At 36.5% G+C, this 20,980-nt stretch overlaps 3 protein-coding genes across 5 annotated transcripts in view; 1 reads left to right on the forward strand and 2 right to left on the reverse strand.

Annotated features, from left to right (window-relative positions):
- LOC311089189 (uncharacterized protein) overlaps positions 1-2,254 on the forward strand; it is a 22,828-nt gene extending 20,574 nt beyond the window's left edge. For both annotated transcript variants that reach the window (XR_014607648.1, XR_014607649.1), the window contains exon 3: positions 716-2,254. The gene's annotated coding sequence lies outside the window, so the exon portion shown is untranslated. The remainder of the gene's footprint in view (positions 1-715) is intronic.
- On the reverse strand, positions 1,888-11,249 carry yif1b (Yip1 interacting factor homolog B). 2 transcript variants are annotated; one of them, XM_084123686.1, is made up of 8 exons: positions 11,030-11,249; positions 10,397-10,617; positions 10,028-10,132; positions 5,776-5,854; positions 5,540-5,597; positions 4,554-4,709; positions 4,032-4,125; positions 1,888-2,626 (listed from the first exon to the last, which is right to left on the reverse strand). In XM_084123686.1, the coding sequence occupies exons 1-8, from the start codon at positions 11,061-11,063 to the stop codon at positions 2,471-2,473; spliced, it is 903 nt and encodes a 300-aa protein (XP_083979812.1). In that variant the 5' UTR covers positions 11,064-11,249; the 3' UTR covers positions 1,888-2,470. The 2 variants fall into 2 exon arrangements, with proteins under 2 accessions (XP_083979812.1, XP_083979811.1); XM_084123685.1 differs by having other exon boundaries at positions 11,021-11,233.
- Positions 11,250-12,376: 1,127 nt separating this feature from the next.
- LOC311089923 (HHIP-like protein 1) overlaps positions 12,377-20,980 on the reverse strand; it is a 29,143-nt gene continuing 20,539 nt past the window's right edge. The window contains exons 5-9 of the mRNA XM_084124959.1: positions 19,509-19,635; positions 19,190-19,335; positions 17,902-17,983; positions 15,807-15,889; positions 12,377-14,005 (exon numbers count right to left, since the gene is read on the reverse strand). Of these exons, the coding sequence (XP_083981085.1) occupies positions 13,293-14,005; positions 15,807-15,889; positions 17,902-17,983; positions 19,190-19,335; positions 19,509-19,635 (1,151 nt within the window). The 3' untranslated portion in view covers positions 12,377-13,292. The remainder of the gene's footprint in view (positions 14,006-15,806; positions 15,890-17,901; positions 17,984-19,189; positions 19,336-19,508; positions 19,636-20,980) is intronic.

Raw genomic sequence — 20,980 nt, forward strand, 5'->3', positions numbered from 1 at the left:
ACTATGTACAAAAAATCAGATGAGCCCAGAATATGAACACAGCGCGTTTAATTTACCATTTTAGGAACGCTTAGGCTCAATCCCAATTCACCCCTTGCCCCTACCCTTTGGCCCTACCCCTCCGTTTTGCGCGTTCCCGTGAAGGGGTAGGGTTGTCTCGATTCTCTTTTGGTTGGAGGGGTAGGGGTAGGCGAAGGGGTATAAAATAGAATTGGGATTGTGCCTTAATGTGGCTTAATGCAGATTAGAATGTCCTCTTATTATGTCGAAAAACGACTTATGTCGAAAAAACGAGATATTAGCTATGCTATGTTGAAATAACGACTTATGTCGGAAATAACAGATATTATGTCGAAATAACGACTTATTAGGTCGAAATAACGAGATATTAGCTTTGTTGAAATAATGACTTAGGCCTAATATCTCGAAATAACAAGATAAGTTTTCTTTTTTTTCTTCACCATGTGGTTCAGGGCTTCCATAGAATAAATTTCGGAATATAATTGCTTCCAAAAATATTTTTTGGGGGTGCTATCAGGGTGCTTTGGTCTTTCTTGGGGGTGCTGAAGCACCTGCTAGCCCCTCCCTAGCGCCGCCCATGAATTTATGTTGGTGCATCCAAAGTTACCTTGTTCACTCGTCAGTGCTGTTTCTAATGCCGAGTCTCTCTAACCGTTTCTCCACCTAATCTCCTCCATATCGCTTTATATTACAGCATTCTGCAGAATCCTGGATACGTGGATAAGGATCCGATACGTTTTCTGGTCTGCGCCGACTCGATCATATGATGAAAAATGCTTTTGCAAAAAATGCAAAAAAAATTGTCAATGACATTTCCTACTCTTTTTGAAATGCTGCAAATTGAATTGTGATGTGTAGTAAAGTATGATTGTAAATTATTTTTGTGATCAATGAAATATAGTGCAATAAGCCTTTACTTGAACATTACATGCATTTGTAAGTAGAACTAGTTTATAATGTTTTAATGTTATGACTACTTCAGTACAGTATTTGTTAGTGACACTGAATATAACACAACAGTCACACATACTGCATGGTTGACATAAAGCAGTAAAGATCAGCAAAGTTTGCAAGACCTTAGGCAGCTTTAGGCTTTTCTTTTCTCTCTTGGCAGTGAGAGTAGAGAAACTATTTGAAACTGAGATTACAGCTGTAAAACTTGGAAGGAAAATTCTTCACAGTCGTTACTGATCACTCTTCCTTGATGTGGGTTTTCAAAACACAGATGAACAGGGTGAAATTTTTAACTAGAAGATATCCGCATTCTTTCCCCGGTATTAATCATGTTGCAACATGAGACAACTGGTTTGTGTTAGACCTTTTCTGAAATGTTATGTTTAAATAGGCAATGCAGCCTTTAAAAAAAGCTAGGTAAATATAAAATCGTGCAATAAACATTGGATAAAGCCAGGTTCAGAAGTCCTCTTTCGTTTTGCTGACAGTGGGGATTTTTTTTTTTTTTATCTCCATAATTCATTTATTGATGAAGTCAATAAACAATTTCTTTGTCTTTTCTCATTCTAGGACTGTTTGGCGATCCTAACAAAACTTTTCAGGGTAACATGCTGACATTAATATCCCAACTGCTTATGTTTCTGTAGTCAACATCAGTGTTATCACCCTTTACCACTGGTTTCTGTTGCGGTATCACACTGTGAAGACACAAAGCGGTTATGACCAGGCAGATCTCTTCAGAATCAGCAATTATTATGCAGATGGTTGGTAGATTACCATTAGATACCCAGGGGGCAAAACACCTTTTTTTTAGGAAAACAGACATGGGCTGCTGTAAAAGGTTGTAAAACCCCTTTGCCCCCTGGGTAAGACTAGTATGCTTAAATTGATTAAAACTATACTTAGTAAATCCACATTTATTTATTATTAAAATAAGTTCTATAACCCACAGTAATATTCAAACTAGCTTTGCATTCAAAACTCCTGAGAGCATGTTTATTTCATGTACAATTTATGAAAGAAAAAACTGCAATTGACCCTGAAATGTATGAAGCAAGTTTGTTATGTAAAAACCTGCATTAAGCATGAAGGCTGTCTGACCTTAAGACTCTCTGCATCTGTTAGAGTGGCAACAAGAAAGAGCGCTTTACTAGTTTACTAGCAATCCACACACACACACGGTTTGTGGTTACCATGACAGGAAATCTGCACAGTTAGAAGCATCCGGACACTGGTTGTTTGCAAAGAAAGACACTGACATTAAAAAAATAAAATACAATTACACTGTACATTATACAAAACAAAACCCAACAAAAACTCCTAGAAATGTACAAACCAAAAACATACAAAAGACAGCTGGGCAATTACAGTTCAGATAATTCATATTGTGCTATGATGAGGCTGCACAACACGTGTCCATTGGTTTATTTATTACATGTGTGCAAATAGGCGTATGTCTCTACAGACGAGGAGCCTTTCTTCGTGACCGTTCCTCTTATCTGACCAGGTGGAAGGTCAGCCAGTACATGAACACGGGCTGTGCTGCAGCGATGGCCATGGTCAGGTACATTCGCAGCTGGTTTTTGGCTCCTCGCACTAACCGTCCCTCCGCGGCGGCCTCAGACAGGATCTTCAACCGCAGAGTCCGAATCTGTCAGCGAAACAGAAGGAAGTTACAGAACCTTCACAGGTCAGATCCTAAATGAGACTGTAACCAGGGTTCCCACACCTTGGTTAACTTGGTTTTGTGTGTGCGTGAACGTCATGTCAACATACAACACAAAGTACCTCACTTAAAACACTTAACGTAACACGTAAATGCACGTAACTAACATAAATCAAGCAAGCTAGTATGCATAGGCCATGAAGTGTTGGCGAAATAACACATTAGCAGACCGGAGAATTTTTCCCAGAAAACCTCTTGCACAAAATAAATCCAAGCACGGTCAAGGACGTGTATCTATGTATGTTTATTTTCAAAAACTTTCCAGGGCCTTGAATTTTTTTTTTTTCAGATTCACAAACTTTTAAGGATTTCAAGGACCCGTGGGAATCTGAAATCTGCTGCATAGTTTAGACATTCAAGCATAACTTCATTCAATACATCTATGTGCCGTATGAGTGAATTCAGACAGCAACAGATGTCGTAACAGTGTCTTTTTTTATATAAACTTAGGTTACAATGGATGGAAAGGAATATTATATACAGAATACCGGTCAAAGGTTTAGGGTTGGTACGATTATTTAATGCATGTAATTATTTATTTTTTTAACTTGCCATGTTTTTACTGTACTAGACTAACTGAGACTTGTTCCAGCACTTGTATACTGTTGCCCTCTTGCTAGTCTGATTGCTTCTATCGTTCTCCTCAGTTGTAAGTCACTTTGGATAAAAGCGTCTGCTAATGATTAAATGTAAATGTAATGCATTTGATAGAGGTCTCTTCTGCTCACAGAGTCTGCATTTCTTTGTTTAAAAAAAAGCAAAAGTTGTGAAACATTATTACAATTTAAACCGCTGTTTTATGTGTGAATATATTGTAAAGTGTAATTTATTCCTGTGATCAAAGCTGAATTTTCAGCATCATTACTCCAGTCTTCAGTGTCACATGATCCTTCAGAAATCATTCTAACATGATGAGTTGATGCTCAACAAACATTTATGATTATTATCAATGTTGAAAACAGTTAATATTTTTGTAGAACTATTTCAGGATTCTGTGAAGCATAGAAAGTAAAAAATAAAATAAAATCTTTTTTTTTTTGTAATGTTATAAATGTCTTTACTCTAGATTTTGATCAATCTAATGGATCCTTGCTGAATAAAAGTATTACTTTCTTAAAAAAAAGAAATTGCAGGCAACATGTGACTGTGTTTTGATCAGGCTAATAAAAGTGTCATGCTTTTTTTTTAAATTTCCAATTTGCTAAAAACATCAAATAATGCACATTTTTTGACAGCTTTTCTGGACTAAAACCAAGAAACAGAAACTTCAGCAAAGTGATGAATATAAAACGCTTTACTATAAAATACAGCAGCATCTCTCAATACACACCGTAAAGACAAAGATAGAGACGCAGCACCACAGCAGTGTGAGGTAATATCCCGTCCGGCCAAACAAAAGTCCTGCCACGACTCCCACGATCATCCTGAGGAAACAAACACCGCAGGAATTTACACAGAAAATCTACATTCTTTGCTATATATACAAAGTAATGCACTTTACAGCCATACAAAGTTAATATGCTTTTCTTATCAGGCACACAGATGATAAAGCTGGCAATTAATGAGTTTTAGAGTAAACTAGACTAGTTATATCCAGTATGAGGACAAAACTGGGAAACTATTCACATTTATATACAATTAAATATTAAATGCAAACTAATTTCATTTCACTTTATTTTTCAGTTTCGTTTCAATTTGTAGTTAAAATATATATTTTTTAAAGGATATGTACTTGTGCAGCAAATTTTACTCAATAGCACCACCTAGAGTCCAAAATGCAAGCCGAACTGGTTTGACCGCAGATACATGATAGATGATGATATTGTGGTGAACAAAGAACCAATGTCCTCACCCAACATATTTGTATCCAGAAAAGGCCACCAGGTCGATGGTGGTGAGGTCAGTGTTAACGGTTACCAGATAAAGACTGAGGAGCACGGCCAAAACCTCGATAATGAGCCACACCAGGGCCGAGCTGGCCTGAATGCCCAAAATCTCTGGAGAAAACCTGAAAACAAGAACCGAGAAGCAAAATCAGGTCGGGAAAAAAAACAAGTCATGACTAAAAAAACGGAACAATGAGTAACAGGACGTCAAGAGCTTGCAGGAAGTTCCCCTTCCCTCTGAAACTCCTGCATCATCAAAACAGTTCCTCTCGTGACATCAGATCCAATAAATGAAGCTTCAGGTCCATACTGTGACTTTTTGATCATTTGGACAGGGAATGATACATATGTAAAGCCTCCATGAAATCAAAAATGGACAATTCTTGTTCAATATGAATTATTTATCCACACGTTTTTTTTTTTTTTTTTTTTGTGCCTCGTAATCTTGAATCAGAATATCTTCCCTCCCTCTTGCAGCTCTTCTCTTCTCTAATGATGAGGGCGGGGCAAGCTGTCACTCACATAAGATCCACCAATAGCATCCAATCAACTCCTCATGAAAAATAAATAAATAATCAAGCCCCGCCCTCCATTTGTTCTCGCTCCAAAAGCCGTTTCACTGGGATATACGGCACAATATGGAACAAACATCAATTTGAAAATGTAAATGTAATATTGTAATAAACAAAGAATAATAATAGTTATTTTATTTTATAAATTAATTATTTGAGATTTCATTAAGGTGATATGGAAAAACTAAAAACTTATCAGTGAGCCAAAAGTTCCTGTTATTGAAATTCTTTTTAAGGGCTCAAGGGGTAAATCTTAGCCAGTATAACATTCACATGTTTAATGTTTAATCTGTCCACTAACAGCCTTGGCATAAGCATTCCATGCCCACACTGTTGAATTCTCCCAGTATCTGCTGTAGATTAGCGAAACTGGCTCTTACCGGTTCTGTGTGCCCAGAGCCAGTCCTGCAACCAGGACATACGTAATGAAACCCATCACTGTGGAGCCAGAGCCAAACAAACACATACAGATGCATTTAGTGAACATTTCCATGACTGTACACTTTCCCATGAATATATAATAAGATCCTTTGAATTTTTAAATAGCACATCACTCAGTAAAGTTCATGAATTGAAAGATACTATTATTATTAAAGAATATGGCTTGGAGTCATACCGGGAATGTACAGATCAGGGGCGTTGATGTCAAACCGTGGTGCAACTGGTGTGTCCTGCTGATAGCTCACCTCCCAGTTCTGCAGAGAGAGGACAGGACAGAAACACTCATTCAGAAATGAAAACCAAACAATACTTGTGTCATCATATTCAGTCCAAGTTACCAGTAACTGTCAATCTCCAAAAATGACAAGAAAGGAAAAAAACTTCCATAGTAGGAAATAAAAAATACTATGGAAGTCAATGGGTGCTGTCATATATATATATACACTCACCTAAAGGATTATTAGGAACACCATACTAATACTGTGTTTGACCCCCTTTCGCCTTCAGAACTGCCTTAATTCTACGTGGCATTGATTCAACAAGGTGCTGAAAGCATTCTTTAGAAATGTTGGCCCATATTGATAGGATAGCATCTTGCAGTTGATGGAGATTTGTGGGATGCACATCCAGGGCACGAAGCTCCCGTTCCACCACATCCCAAAGATGCTCTATTGGGTTGAGATCTGAGGGCCATTTTAGTACAGTGAACTCATTGTCATGTTCAAGAAACCAATTTGAAATGATTCGAGCTTTGTGACATGGTGCATTATCCTGCTGGAAGTAGCCATCAGAGGATGGGTACATGGTGGTCATAAAGGGATGGACATGGTCAGAAACAATGCTCAGGTAGGCCGTGGCATTTAAACGATGCCCAATTGGCACTAAGGGACCTAAAGTGTGCCAAGAAAACATCCCCCACACCATTACATTACATCTCATTCTGTTTACGCCAAATTCTGACTCTACCATCTGAATGTCTCAAAAGAAATCGAGACTCATCAGACCAGGCAACATTTTTCCACTCTTCAACTGTCCAATTTTGGTGAGCTTGTGCAAATTGTAGCCTCTTTTTCCTATTTGTAGTGGAGATGAGTGGTACCCGGTGGGCTCTTCTGCTGTTGTAGCCCATCCGCCTCAAGGTTGTGCGTGTTGTGGCTTCACAAATGCTTTGCTGCATACCTCGGTTGTAACGAGTGGTTATTTCAGTCAAAGTTGCTCTTCTATCAGCTTGAATCAGTCGGCCCATTCTCCTCTGACCTCTAGCATCAACAAGGCATTTTCGCCCACAGGACTGCCGCATACTGGATGTTTTTCCCTTTTCACACCATTCTTTGTAAACCCTAGAAATGGTTGTGCGTGAAAATCCCAGTAACTGAGCAGATTGTGAAATACTCAGACCGGCCCGTCTGGCACCAACAACCATGCCACGCTCAAAATTGCTTAAATCACCTTTCTTTCCCATTCTGACATTCAGTTTGGAGTTCAGGAGATTGTCTTGATCAGGACCACACCCCTAAATGCATTAAAGCAACTGCCATGTGATTGGTTGATTAGATAATTGCATTAATGAGAAATTGAACAGGTGTTCCTAATAATCCTTTAGGTGAGTGTATATATATGAAGAGTTCAGATGCAAAAGCCTCTAAGTGCCATCTGAAATTTTCTTCTAGAATGATCATTTTGATCAAGCTTGTATATTTAAGTTCAGTAATTTCACTTAAATGGCAATGAAAATTACCTATTAATTGTCATTTAAGTGAAATTACTTAACTTAAATATACAAGCTTGATAAAAATGATCATTCTAGAAGAAAATTTCAGATGACACTTAGAGGCTTTTGCATCTGAACTCATGAGCACCCATTGACTTCCATAGTATTTTTTATTTCCTACTATGGAAGTCAATGCCTACTGTCTAGAGCTTAAATCGGGCCCAAAAAATCAAGCCCGACCCAACCCGAGCCCGAGCACGTTGTGTCCGAGCCCGGCCCGACCCGACACGTTCACTGTAATTATGAGCCCGAGCCCGATTTAAACCCGACCATTTTTAATATGTGGGCCGTTATAACCAGGGGCGGCGCCAGAATTTTTTTTAAGCAGGTGCTGCTGTGCTCATTTAGGCTACAGGAGGGAGCTGCGCAGTTATATATATATATATATTATAAATACTATTAATAAATGAGCAAAAATTGGCCACGCAATATTCAATATTCAATTATTTTAATTATCACAATTAAAGTTTTAATTGTATTAAATTGAAAAAGCACACCATTCAGCATTCAATCAAATATTCTTAAATATTCATTATTATTAATAATGTTACTTCAACATATTGTTATTTCAACATAATATGTGTGAGCAACAAGCAAGATGTGCATTTGTAAATTGGGTGACAGCGTGTTTTACGAGTTTCAAATGGTGTGACCGTGGCGCGCCGGCGACTTCATGTCATGATTATAATATCTGCTATATTGCTTTTTATGAATTAAAACCAGGCAATTGGTTGATGGAAAATGTATTAAAATTAAGACACAATTTATACTAAACGAAATTCACTTTAAAGAAAAGCTTTCTTCAAAACAAAACTTAACAAACTTGAAACTATGTGCTTATTTAATGGCTAAAACATGTAGGCTACTACAGACTCTCTTTTTGTACAAATTGCAGCACATTCATTTAATTCTGAATTTTGCACATGTAAGTTGAAAGGCATTTGTTTGTAGTAAAACATATCTGTAACATTTATCAAGTTCATAATTGTGCGTGCATTCATTAATTATTATCTTAATGAATAGACCTAATGCGACAAGGAAGAAGCATGCAAACTGCGTTGTTTGTTTATTCAGAAATAGTTGAATGGATCGGAAAACAAAGTAACAAAAGCGGATATTGAGGCCTGAGGCTGACTACTATAATAATTTCTGTCATGGCAAGACTGCTTGTCTGTTCATCGTGGAAGTCCCCGTTTTTTTTGTTTTTTTGTTTGCTGTCATAGGTGCGCATTTAATGCACGAGACAAAGCCAACACATTATGTTGTCACTCCCCACGACTAGTTTAAAATGTGTCCATACCTCCGATTTTCCTCCAAACTTGCTCAAAGTTAATTCTCCTGTTTTAATTTTTTTCTTTGCTTCTTCAAGATCCATGTCGCACTTAGAATAGCAACAGAATAGCCTACAGCACGCACAGCAGGTGTGATGTGTCACGCGTGCGAGAGTGCGAGTGGACTAGACGCTGCGCATGACACGTGACGTGCTTTATCAAGGGCCCGACCCGACCCGAGGACAGTGGCGGGAAATATTGGCCCGACCCGACCCGGGCTCGGGCTCGGGCAGAGAATTAAAGCTCTACTACTGTCAACTGTTTGGCTACCAATATTCTTTAAAATATCTTCTAACAGAAGAAAGAAGCACATACAGGTTTGGAACAACTTGAGGGTGAGGAAGTATTGACAATTTTCATTTTTGGGTGAACTATCCCTTTAAGAAAAAAAAAAAAAAAAAACAGTATCTAGAGCCCTATTCGGACAGTAACTGTTTCTCATGTTGACGTCTGTAAAAATGAATTTGCATCATGGCACCTCAGTGATAAAACTCGGATGGCGATTTGGAGGAGCGAGTTTTATGATCCTACGAACTCAGGAACGCGGTCAGTCGCATGATTGTCTGCTGTAAATAAAATGTAATGTGCTTGGAATAATACGGATAAATTCATATTTAATTTAATAATATAAAAATAATGTCCTATTTATTATGTGGTTATTTAAATCTCCTCTTTAAAAATTGGAAGCTAGACACGCTTGAAATGTTTTTTTTGTTTTCGTTTTTAAACCATTTTTATCTCAAAATGATGGATGACATTTTAAAAATATGGAAATTAGCAGATATAATTGAATGCAGCTTCTTATTTACATTAGGTAAACAAAGCTTGGTTTATATTTTAATGTACTTGTATAGGCCCTAATACAATTTAAAATTGTATTGCTGTAACGGCCCATTTCAAAAGTTTACGTGCTTTTTTCCTTTTTCTCAATGCAATGAAGTATTGTTCTTGTAAATACTTCCCAGCATTTCAGTAATAAAAGGGTAGATCTTTCAAATGCATGCAAATTACGTTAAGCGCAACAGTTATGGTGTTACACAGTGGTCAAAAGGGATTAAAACGGGGAATTTTGAATTGATTCCTATATAAACTCAGAAATGTGGATTCAGACGGCAATTAAATTACCTCACGACCTTTAGTAACAGTAGGTAATTTGGCTGAGGATTTTTACGATGGTGGTGGAAGAAAAACACTGACATTCTAGATTCGGACGGCAATTAAATCACTGACTAGCCCCTGTAAATGTTGAAAATACCTTACATCCCTATTAGAAACAATTACTGTCCGAATAAGGCTTAGGTCTGTTAATGTGGTGGTGGTCTTACTTCATGCATGTAGGGAAAAACCAGCAGTCCAAGCTTCTTGCCAACATAAACCGTGTCTACTGCAAAATAGTACTTTAACTTAGAGATGGGGATGAATCGATCCAGCTGTGGAGCAAAAAGAGAAACAAGTTATTTAATCCACTACAATAAAATAACAGTTAATCAAAATGAAGAATGCGATATTAATCAGAGCTGCAGGGTTGATCTGATCCCACAACACATAACAACAAGATGGGCCTTATTTCAACACAGCGATGAACATCACATGCTCTTCTACACCACAACAAACACACATCCTAGCTCATATATGATCGAATTCACATCACACAGCTCATGATCATTTATACTCGTCTGACAGCGGTCACATACGTTCTTGTCCATCATCTCTTTGCCGTGGGAGGCGAGACTGCTGCCGTAGGCCATGGCGAGGTTAGACATGGGGTCCGACAGAAAGGCCTGTCCTGGATACGCATCAGGCCCTTTCCCCACATCGCCGTGACCGTGTTTGTTCACCCCTGAACTAGTGTCATCAAATAACGGACTGGGGTCACTGGGGTCCCCTGAGGGGCCTCGCATCCGGATCTTCGGCTCTACAACACAAGAATCATATCAAAGTCAGCTATCATCCACATGACATAAACAAATGACTGTAAATGTCCATAGCACACAGTCCCAAGTAGTCAGGCAGGCTTATTATGGTTTATCCACTAAGCTTAAAGGGTGACTTCAAATGATCTGACATGTAGAAATCAGATTTTTGATCTATTTAATGTGTGTAAACAAGCAAATAAAGGCGGAGGTACAACGAGAAAACAAAGCAAGAATAAAGATTCTAGTAAATTAAAAGAAGAAACATGCCTGAATTTGCTTTTGCTGTGAATACACACCTATTTAACAACCAAAAAAGCACACAACTGGCCAGATAATATTTAACTAATAATGAAATGTGTGTCTTGTATAGCATTTCAAAACTAATCACAAATTATCACGTACGTAACTTACGCTGTCTGGACCCACTGTGGTTTAAAAACTCCATCTCTCCCCCAAAATAAGATATCTTTACTTAAATAGTAAGGTAATAAAAGACAAATATAAACATTTATCAACACATTTAGACGTCTAAGCGAGAAGCTGCCGGTACTGAAACTAAAATTAGCATCGCAAAAATAGCAGGAGAAATCGCAGCAGACATCACTTCCGGGTCAAGTATACAGATTACCTCAGGATTGGACCGTAGCAGAGAGACATTCTCTGACCGTAGTGCGATGACGTAAGAATTATCTCAGTCTGTAATAAGTCTTTTTAATTATATTTGGCTTTTGTTATATTGTTCTCGCGTTAATATATGCGTTTTTATAAATAATAATTTATAAATAAAATATTTCGAATAATTGTATGGAGGCTCAGAATGCCGCACAAATATATCACAGCGTTTTGATTGTATTGGTATACTAGAAAGTATAAGCATTTACAGATAATAATTTCGAGGACAAGGCTGACATACAAAAGTACGCTTGCACCAGCAATTATCAAAATTTAAATTTAAATTATCAACAACAACAACAACAAAAAACGTGTGATTGGTCTAGCTTAACCATCGCTGTGAAAAGTAACAAATATCACGTGATTATGCCGTCTATGACATGCGCTACAATTTGAGCGATTTGGGGAAAAATTTAAAATCACGCTATTTTTGAAGAGGAGAGAAGTCTGATCCATTGTGTGCTTCAGTGTTTATTTAATAGGGTTTTTTTTTTAGTTTGTTTCAGATCAGTTAAGTTATGAAAACCATCACATCCATAGATATCATATATAAACGCTAGATGTCTTATGGCGCAGTCACTTCCGGCATCACCGTTCGGCCATCTTGTCACAGGCAGGCTTAATGTAAGGTGAATGATCAGCACGCACACAAATCCTCTTATCTCGCTGAAATCTTGACGGATTTACAAACGGTTTGGTTTCTTACAAACGTTATTAACGTGGCTATAATTCCGAATGCTTGAACATGTATGTTATAATTATTCATATGTATGCAGTGTATGTATGCAGTGTCATAACTACATCTCTGACGTTTATAACAAACCAAACCGTTTGAAAATCGGTAGAAAATGGAGCAAGTTATGGTTATTTAAAAGTACATGCACCATTAAACGAGTGAGCGACCACACTGTGGCAAGATGGCCGCCACGTGCGGACGTCGACCTCCATTGGCCAGCAGCGCGCAGGAGACATCTAGCGTTTATATATGATATCTATTATCACATCCACCACACCAACATCCAAAGAGCAACGGAAGATATTGTAAGGCTATAATAAACTATTTGAATATAACTTTGCGATCCTCACCACGATTATGCAAACGATTTTATTTAAATGTTTTAATTATTACAATACAAAAAAGAATGTCCAGCATTTGTGATTAAAAACAATCATCATTTGGAATGTGCAACAAAAATGCAATATTTACATAGCAATAACCTGAAAAGGACAATCTGCAAAATCTCATGATTGCTAGGCTACATTATCATTTTATCTTTTTTAATTAAATTCACAATTCTTATGAGGAAAAAATGATGGGTAACACTTTACAATAAAGTGTCATAACATTAGTTAATTTATGAACTAACACAAGCTATGATCAATACAATTTTTAAAGTATTAATCTTTGTTAACATTAATTAATAAAAAATACAGCTGTCCACTGTTTGTTTACATTAGTTCACTGTGCATTAACTAATGTTAACAAACACAACATTTGATTTTAATAATGTATTAGTAAATGTTGAAATTAACATTAACTAAGATTGATAAATGCAGTTCATTATTAGTTCTTGTTAACTAATGAAACCTTATTGTAAAGTGTTGTCAAAATATAAAAAAGTTAATACATCTATATCTCTTGTGTGAGATGGTCAACAACTCACCGCAGTGTAAATAGTGCATTCAGTGTGAAAAAAATGATTATTAAAATGTGTTTGATTGATTGATTGATTGATTGATGAGTATAACTTGTGAGTGCAGTTTACTTGTTCAATCATATTTTTGTTCTATCTCTCCATCCATATAGTCTAATATGATATTTCATTTGTGTCTTTATTCAAAAACAAAACACTGATTCTCTTCTGGTTGCAATGGGGGAATTTCCAGTTCGTCATAATTTTATAGTAGGTCATTTTAAATGATAATATATATATATTTGTTCTGTCAAATGGACAGTTTCTCTGTAAACAGTTGTATTTTTGGTCTGTGGCATCATTGTCTTTCACTCCACTGCATGTTCATAATGGCCACACACCACCCCAACATCCTCGTCATGAGAACAGTTGTTTTTGCCCAGTTTGGCGTGTTTGCAGTGTAACAGAGTCCGTTCCGTCCCTTCGCACTCGACGTCGTCCAGCAGGATCCTGACTCCGCTGGCTCCCGCTCCGAGCTCTGCTCTCTTCGCCACGCGCTCGACCACGGGGAAGCCCAGCTGCCGGCAGACGACCGCCGCGGCCTGCGTGTTAAACATGTCGTCGCACACCGTTCCCCATTCGCCGCGCACGAAGATCTCGACCCGGCCGCGGTCCTTCCACCCGTCGGCGCTGACCAGCCTCACTGTCCCGGAGCGGGGCCGACCCCTGCGCTCTCCTTTCCTCCGGGGTTTCCCGCGACCTCGTTTCCCAGGTCTGCCTGTTTGGGTCTTTGCGGTGGGTTTGGGTGCCGGGGTCCAGTACGAGGGCCTGGCGGTGGGTTTGGGTGCCGGGGTCCAGTACGAGGGCCTGGCGGTGGGTTTGGGTGCCGGGGTCCAGTACGAGGGCCTGGCGGGGGTCGTGTGGAGAGCACGTGGACGAGGCGTAGAGTGGCGGACTGTGGTCGCTGGAGGCGTCCTGCGAGTTGTCGTTTGTGGTGCTCGCGGCCGTGGGGTTGAACTGGGTTTGGTCGGTTTTGGTTTGGGAATGGCAGTCGTTGAGGGTTTTTTGTTAATCACAAACTCTGTGGAACAAATCAAACAGAGTCAAAAAACTAGCAGAACAATCACCCTTTCTAGTGATTGCAACTGCGATTGCTGTGCTTGTTCGTAGGGCTGCATGATTTGGCCAGATTTTTGGGTCCCACTTTATATTAAGTGGCTTTAAGTACTATGTACTTACATTGAAATTAATAATTTGATACAATGGACTTATTGTGTACATGCATGTTTTTACATTGTACTTAGATTTTGAAAATACCTGCATGTAATTACAACTGTAATTAATTTATGTAATTACAACTGTAATTAATTTATGTAATTACATTTGTAATTACACTATTGACCCTTCCCTTACACCTTAACCCACCCGTACCACCACACCTGTCCCTAACTGTCCCTAACCTTACCCGCAACACTCCTCAATAGCAGCAAAAGTGTTTTACAATACAACCTGAACACAATAAGTACATTGTACATATTTTTTTGATGTAAGTACATAGTACTTAAAGCCACTTAATATAAAGTGGGACCGATTTTTGTGATTATCAATATTGTTATAAAAAATATATATTTTATATGATAATAAGGCAAGGCAAGGCAAGTTTATTTATATAGCACATGTCATACACTATGGCAATTCAAAGTGCTTTACACAGAAAGTAATGAATAATAATCACAAAATAAAAGCAAGGAAAATTAAAACAGTTATAAAAGGCATTACAAGAGATATAAAGATGATACAGCTATAAAAGGAATTACAAGAGAAAAAAGATGATACATAGATACACTTCGCCTAAGTAATCTATTGGACGTCTCCAACAGATTAGATTTTTCCCTAAAATCGGACGGGAAGAGCTCTAGGGAAGGAATCAAAGGACCTTGGTCCCCGACCTCAAGTTTCACATTAAACTCATTACTCTACCACAGACTCAGGTCATCAACATTGTCTTTCACAATTTCACAATTAATATTTCAGAGTAATTTAAGTTTGTAATAATATTAATAATTCACAATAAGATCCCATTAGTTAATGTTAGTTAATGCATTAACTTTAGAGTTCATGTCAGTTCAGCTCCATTAAATAATATTTACAGATACAACTTATGATTTTAATAATGTATTTTTAAATGTTCACATTAACATTGACAAAGATTAATAGATGCTTTAGTATTATTTTTGACTGTTGATTAACGTTAACTAATGTAGTTAACGGAATGTGAACTAATAGAACCTTATTGTAAAGTGCTGCCATAATAATTGTATTATTATTATTATTATTACTAAATAATAATATGAAAATTATAATATAATTATATAGAATATGAAAATTAATCAATACAATTTTAGAAAAATAGTATAAATAATATAATTGTATTTTATATTACAACTGTAAAATTACAATATTAATGTTGAATTCCTTTACTTTTAAATGTTAAACTATCAAACTTTTATTTTGACTGTAAACAGCAGGGAGCTGTTAATCTTTTGTTGATAAGCATCTCATTTTCATCTAGTATATGAATGCATTATTTTCAAATTTTTAGTATATGAAGATGGTTGGCACATTGTTTCCAAATGCACGGTAAAATGACTGAACCGAGATGCTGAAAACACCGGCAAATCAAGAGTTGCTCACGTGTAAATAAACACAGTGCTGCGCTTCAGTCTGAAACACGCAGCGCATTCATTTCATTCAATCGCAGCCTTCGCCATTTGATAATCCATATGCACCAAGCCATATCACAATTTTGGTTTTATTTTTCTTAATCGTGCAGCCCTACTCAAATCTCACGCCTTCAATGGGAAGAAGGAGTGTTTGTTTACCTTCTTTTGGACTGAAATGAATCAGTTTGCCCTTGATGTTGACTGGAGTGGGCTTAAAGCTGCACTTGCCTGGAGGAGCCCTCCTAAAGAGTGAAGAAATTGTCCAACTGTTTATTTCACAGCTTTTAACAGTAAGTACAAACATACCTTACACCCAGGGCCTAAAACTAGCTTTTTGCCACACCTGCTAATGGCCGGTGACTTAAGATGATTTACCAGCCACAAACATTTTTCATTAAACTGTTCTTGCAAAAAAAGGCAGTTATGACACACTCTATTCCAATTTCGATACCAAAGCTAAAATTACTACCCTAACTAAACATTATTAAAGACAAGTAACAGAAGTTTTCAGAATAAAGTAATCAAATATAAAATAACACTGCATAGTCTTCATAAATAAACAGATTAATCCTTATTAAAGGTACAAAAGTTATTCAGTCAAGATCAGTGAATGATTTTGTTTCATACAGACAGCAGCATAATATTAGGCTGCTGTCACTTTAAGACTAATGCGCGGATCCAGTACACTGATACTGCTATACATCTTTCTCTACTGTTTACGTTTATTTAAGCCATAACCGGTTATGTTTACTTGGATGCTCGCAGAGACGGGCATTTTTGACACATTTTTTGTGAATTTGTCCATTCAAGAGCATGAAGACATGAAAGAGTCAATTCAGTATTTGCTTCAGATGTTTGCGCACACAAAACTTTCCATACAGCGTTCTTTTTGAACATTGAATATTTAAATGGCCAAGGCTTAAACTCTTGTGACGATGCAGTGCTGGCCTGTTAATTGTCCCGAGCGATCTTCATGTTTGTTTTACTGTTATGTTTTCACAACATTGCATTGTTAGAATTAATAAAAATATTACCAGCCAACTGGCGATTAACACCATTTCATACACTCGCCAACACCTGTTTTATTATTCGCATTTGGCGCTTGGCGATTGTTAATTTTAGGCCCTGCTTACACACATAATCGAACAACAACAGAAAAAAAAAATTTAACTATTGCTCATCAGAGAGAATAAATGACAGGATTTTTATTTTGTGTAAGCTGTTGCTTTAATATTGCCCCTAAAAAGCGCTATCACTATATTTTCATTTATTAATTTATTTTGATATATTTTAAGAGGCATTTTGGTATAATCAATATAGACACTCAGATTAGGCAGGGGAGGAGGCTGTTTTTTCTACTACAGCTCTGCATTACCATCATACCATCATGTGAAGTTTTATTAAGTGGATGTTAACAGAACTGAACCCCCTACAGTCTGCACTCAAAAAATACATTTTTGCCTCTTGTTAAATTTAATTAATTAAAATAAGCAAAAGTAACACAATTGTTTAATATTTTGTCACAACTTAATTTAATTGTGTTCAGTCAGCCTAATATATTTAAAACTGAAGTTTACTTAATTTGTGTGAAACCTACATGAATCATTTTTGTTGACAACTAACTGGGCAGTGGATCTCTAGTTCCCAGCATGCTTTGCAAGGGACTGCATTAGGAGGGTAAATTTAGGGATAAAAGTGTTATTTTATGTGTTTTTCTGAAAATGGAAAGATGTTGTTAGTTAATGTTAGTGTTTAATATTCAGTTATGTTAGAAACTTAGAGGACTTTCTGTAATGTTTTTAAATTTTGTGGTTACCATTATGCAGAAGACTGACTGTGTTTAGTTTAGGGCTGTGGGCACTCAGTATACTCTAAACATGCATTAAACCTCTTTTGCAGACCTGCGCAAGTAATATTCAATATTACTCTGTGAAAGGTGGTTTTAATTCAATTGAACACTAGTAGCTTCTATCATTGGAAATAACTGTAGAGTCAAATTAGCTAAAATTATAATGTTGGTGATTTTAGGCAGGGCAAAAATTAAATGTACTCAACCTGACAAAACTTTATCTAGCAGGAATGACTAAATGAATTTAAGTTCATACAACAAGATTACAACAAATAATTTCAAACAAATTAGATTTTGTTGGAAAAATGTAATTCATTTTCGTGGAAAAGTTTTCCTTAATTTAATCAAGTTTGTTCAACAGCTTATTTTTTTGAGTGTGTGTCAGTATCAATACAGTGTGTGTACCTCGAGGGATCCACTATCTTATACACCACTCCGGCTCTGGCTGTGGCACTCGCCGCTCCCGTCGCGAGGAAGTACAGCTCACCTGAAACACAGACACACTCTTAGGAGGAAAAACGGTTCAATGGGGTTCTAGAAGCCTCAATTTTAAAGAGCCCTTTATGCCAAAAAGCATAAGTAAAGAGAAGTGTCTTAAATGACTGCATAATACTTCCATGTTAAATGGTTTATTTGATTTGTTTCTACTAATAAAGTATGTTTACGAGCTGTCTAATTCATAAACTTGAATTAAAAGAACAATAATTTATTAAAACTAAATCCATAAAAAAAATACTTTCGGAAACCAGCGCCACTAAAAAAGGGGGTGAGAACTGTACTCACCCCCTTTTTTAGTGGCGCTGGTTTCCGAAAGTATTTTTTCCATTCATTTTTCCCATAGGGATTTTATAAAAGTCTTAAAGAGTTATAAGCCATGAACCAAGCCAACCAGGGACGAGGCGAATCCCAACACTGCAAACTTTGATTTGAAGAAAAACATTTTTAAAGATCGGAACAAAATGACTAAGGTACAAGACTGTGTACTTAATGGCTTTAGTGATTTAAAATCATTTACAAATGTTGATTTTATATATTGCAAAATATGGATATGTACTATATACAAACATTTTGAATGTAGAGAGATCGACTCATTACACATTTACTTTTGTTATTCTGTTTATATATATTCTTTGTTTAAATGTCGTTGTATGTTTTTAGAGTTTCATTTATTAAAACCCATTATACGCTTGATTATCTCTGTCTGCTCCTCACCGAACAAAGTCTCTTAAATGTGTGACCTTTAGCTACAAGCAAATATTGATGCCTACTTTAGTTAGTAATCTTATAGAACAGAAAGTTATTCTTCATGACCAGAAGAATGACCTTTCTCAAGAGTTTATAATCCTTCTTGAGAGTTGATAAGAAGTTCGTACGGTCGGTTCGGTGGACGAACGGATTATTCGATGTGAAATTAATTCTGTTAAAGGTTATTCTGAAATTTGATCTATAGCCTGTCTGTATATTCATAATTTATTATAATTCGTTAGGGTTAATTATCTATATATAGAGATGCAAATACATGGGCTATGTATTCCCTTTTTGGGCGATTTAAAATGTGTAGGTAATAACCAGTATAATTATTAATTATATTCCCTTTATTTGAGCTAATTCGCTACATGACTGTATATTGGAGAAAATGTAAAGCTGTTGAAGACCCTAAAAATAGTCACACACAGATCTGCTCTCAAGTTACCTGCCTCATCTTCGCCAAATGATATGATATACTTGTAGTAGCTGTTTATAAGTTTAGGGAAACTGCACGTTTTGTCAGAGCCCATACAAATCTCCTTATAGTTCCATTTTCCCGTCTCTGTGTTTTCCTTTAAGGACATCAGGCGCCTAGGATGCATACAATGGGAGAAGTCTGATATATTCAGTGCATAGTAATCATACAAACAGTGAAATAAATCAGCCATTATGGGAAAGTAGCATGCATTAGTCTTGTGTTGATATTCTTGTTTATATTTTATTATATTGGACTATAATTCAAGTACTAGAGAAAACATACGTACCCACTCATAAAATCCCCAAAGATATACAGACCATTCAGATTGGGCATCTGGCAGCCTCTGTAGATGTAGCCGCCAGTTACAGACTTGCCGATTTTATGTGGGTAAGCAAATATCGGAAGAATATCGTCTATGGGAAAGGTAAAATAAAGATATTTTCATCTCATATACTCTTCAAAACTCAACTGGAACCAACAGCAGTTTGTGAAAACTGAAGCTGTATTCATAAAAATCTTTAAAATAAATGAAGAAAGGATAACTTTATAAGAAAGTAGTTTTCAAATATTTTCTTCAGAAGAGATTTTTTTATGAGAATAAAATGACAGGCTTTTATGTTTTTTATGTCCAATACAACAAATTCATTACTTCAACATTTGTAAAGTGCATAAAATGTATTAAATTACTGTAAACATCAGAATTGTCTGGGTTACCTTGTAAATTGACTTAAAGTAACAAAAACTAAAGAAAGCAATAATGGTTGCACTTTATTCTACAGTACGTGTACTTACAGTGTACTTAACTCAGAAAGAACTGGGTAATATAAGGTAACTACATGGGTTAAGGTTAGGTTTATGGGTAGATTCAGGGTTAGTAGTGCCTAGTTATTACTCAATTATTGTAATAAGTACATACATACAGTATAAAGGGAACAGGACTGTAAAATAAAGTGCTACCGTAATAATAATATTTGAAGCAACTCAATAAATTCATTAAATATATTTCTTTTTGACGTTCACGACATGGACGCCCAAAATTGAAAATTATATCATCATTTCCTCACCCTAATGTCACTCCAAACTCGTAAGACTAGAGATCATTAGAAAACTAATTGAGCGGTTAAGTCCATATTTTCTGAAGAGACACGATTGCTTTATATGATGAACAGATTTAATTTAGGCTTTTATTCACATATAAACATTCATCCATCAACTCACACATCAGTTGTGGTAAATGGAAGCTCTTGAGCCAGTGAGGCTCATTCTCGTGTTTGAGTTTCTGTTTCTGTTCGATGCATTAAAAATGCCGGTAACACTTTATTTTAGTGTCCTTGTTACATATGTTACATGTACTTACTATAGTAATAACAGTAAATTATGCATAATTACATGCAATTAACCCTAAACCAAACCCTAATCCTACCCTAACCCTATAGTAAGTACATGTAGTTGCTTAATATTACTCAGTACTTAAATATATAATTACACTGTAACAATGACACCTTAAATAAAGTGTAACCAAAATGCCTTATATTCCTATGCATTTTTTTTTCTAATGTTTGCATAGTAAAATAAAGCCTGTAGCTGTAGTTTGCCTTTTTTGCCAAATAATTTAGTCAGATATGTGTGCACCCCAATGCCCATAATAACTAGTGTCCTCATGGACCAGGCAAAAATATATAAAATAGTATCCTCATATTTTGATGGTTTAATTGAAGTTGTAGGGTCATTAAAAACAAATTGTCCTCCCTGTAAATC

The sequence above is a fragment of the Abramis brama genome (assembly GCF_963993115.1).
Source record: "Abramis brama genome assembly, chromosome: 9".
NCBI lineage: Eukaryota > Metazoa > Chordata > Actinopteri > Cypriniformes > Leuciscidae > Abramis > Abramis brama.

What these genes read in the sequence shown, in the direction of transcription:
- yif1b (XM_084123685.1), bottom strand. Translation starts at nt 11,063, where the DNA reads ATGGAGTTTTTAAACCACAGTGGGTCCAGACAGCGTAAGTTAC. An exon ending in TTTTTCCCTACATGCATGAA is followed by an intron (nt 5,855 to 10,027) that starts GTAAGACCACCA and finishes CTCTCTCTGCAG; the next exon opens with AACTGGGAGGTGAGCTATCA. An exon ending in CCCTGATCTGTACATTCCCG is followed by an intron (nt 5,598 to 5,775) that starts GTATGACTCCAA and finishes CTGGCTCCACAG; the next exon opens with TGATGGGTTTCATTACGTAT.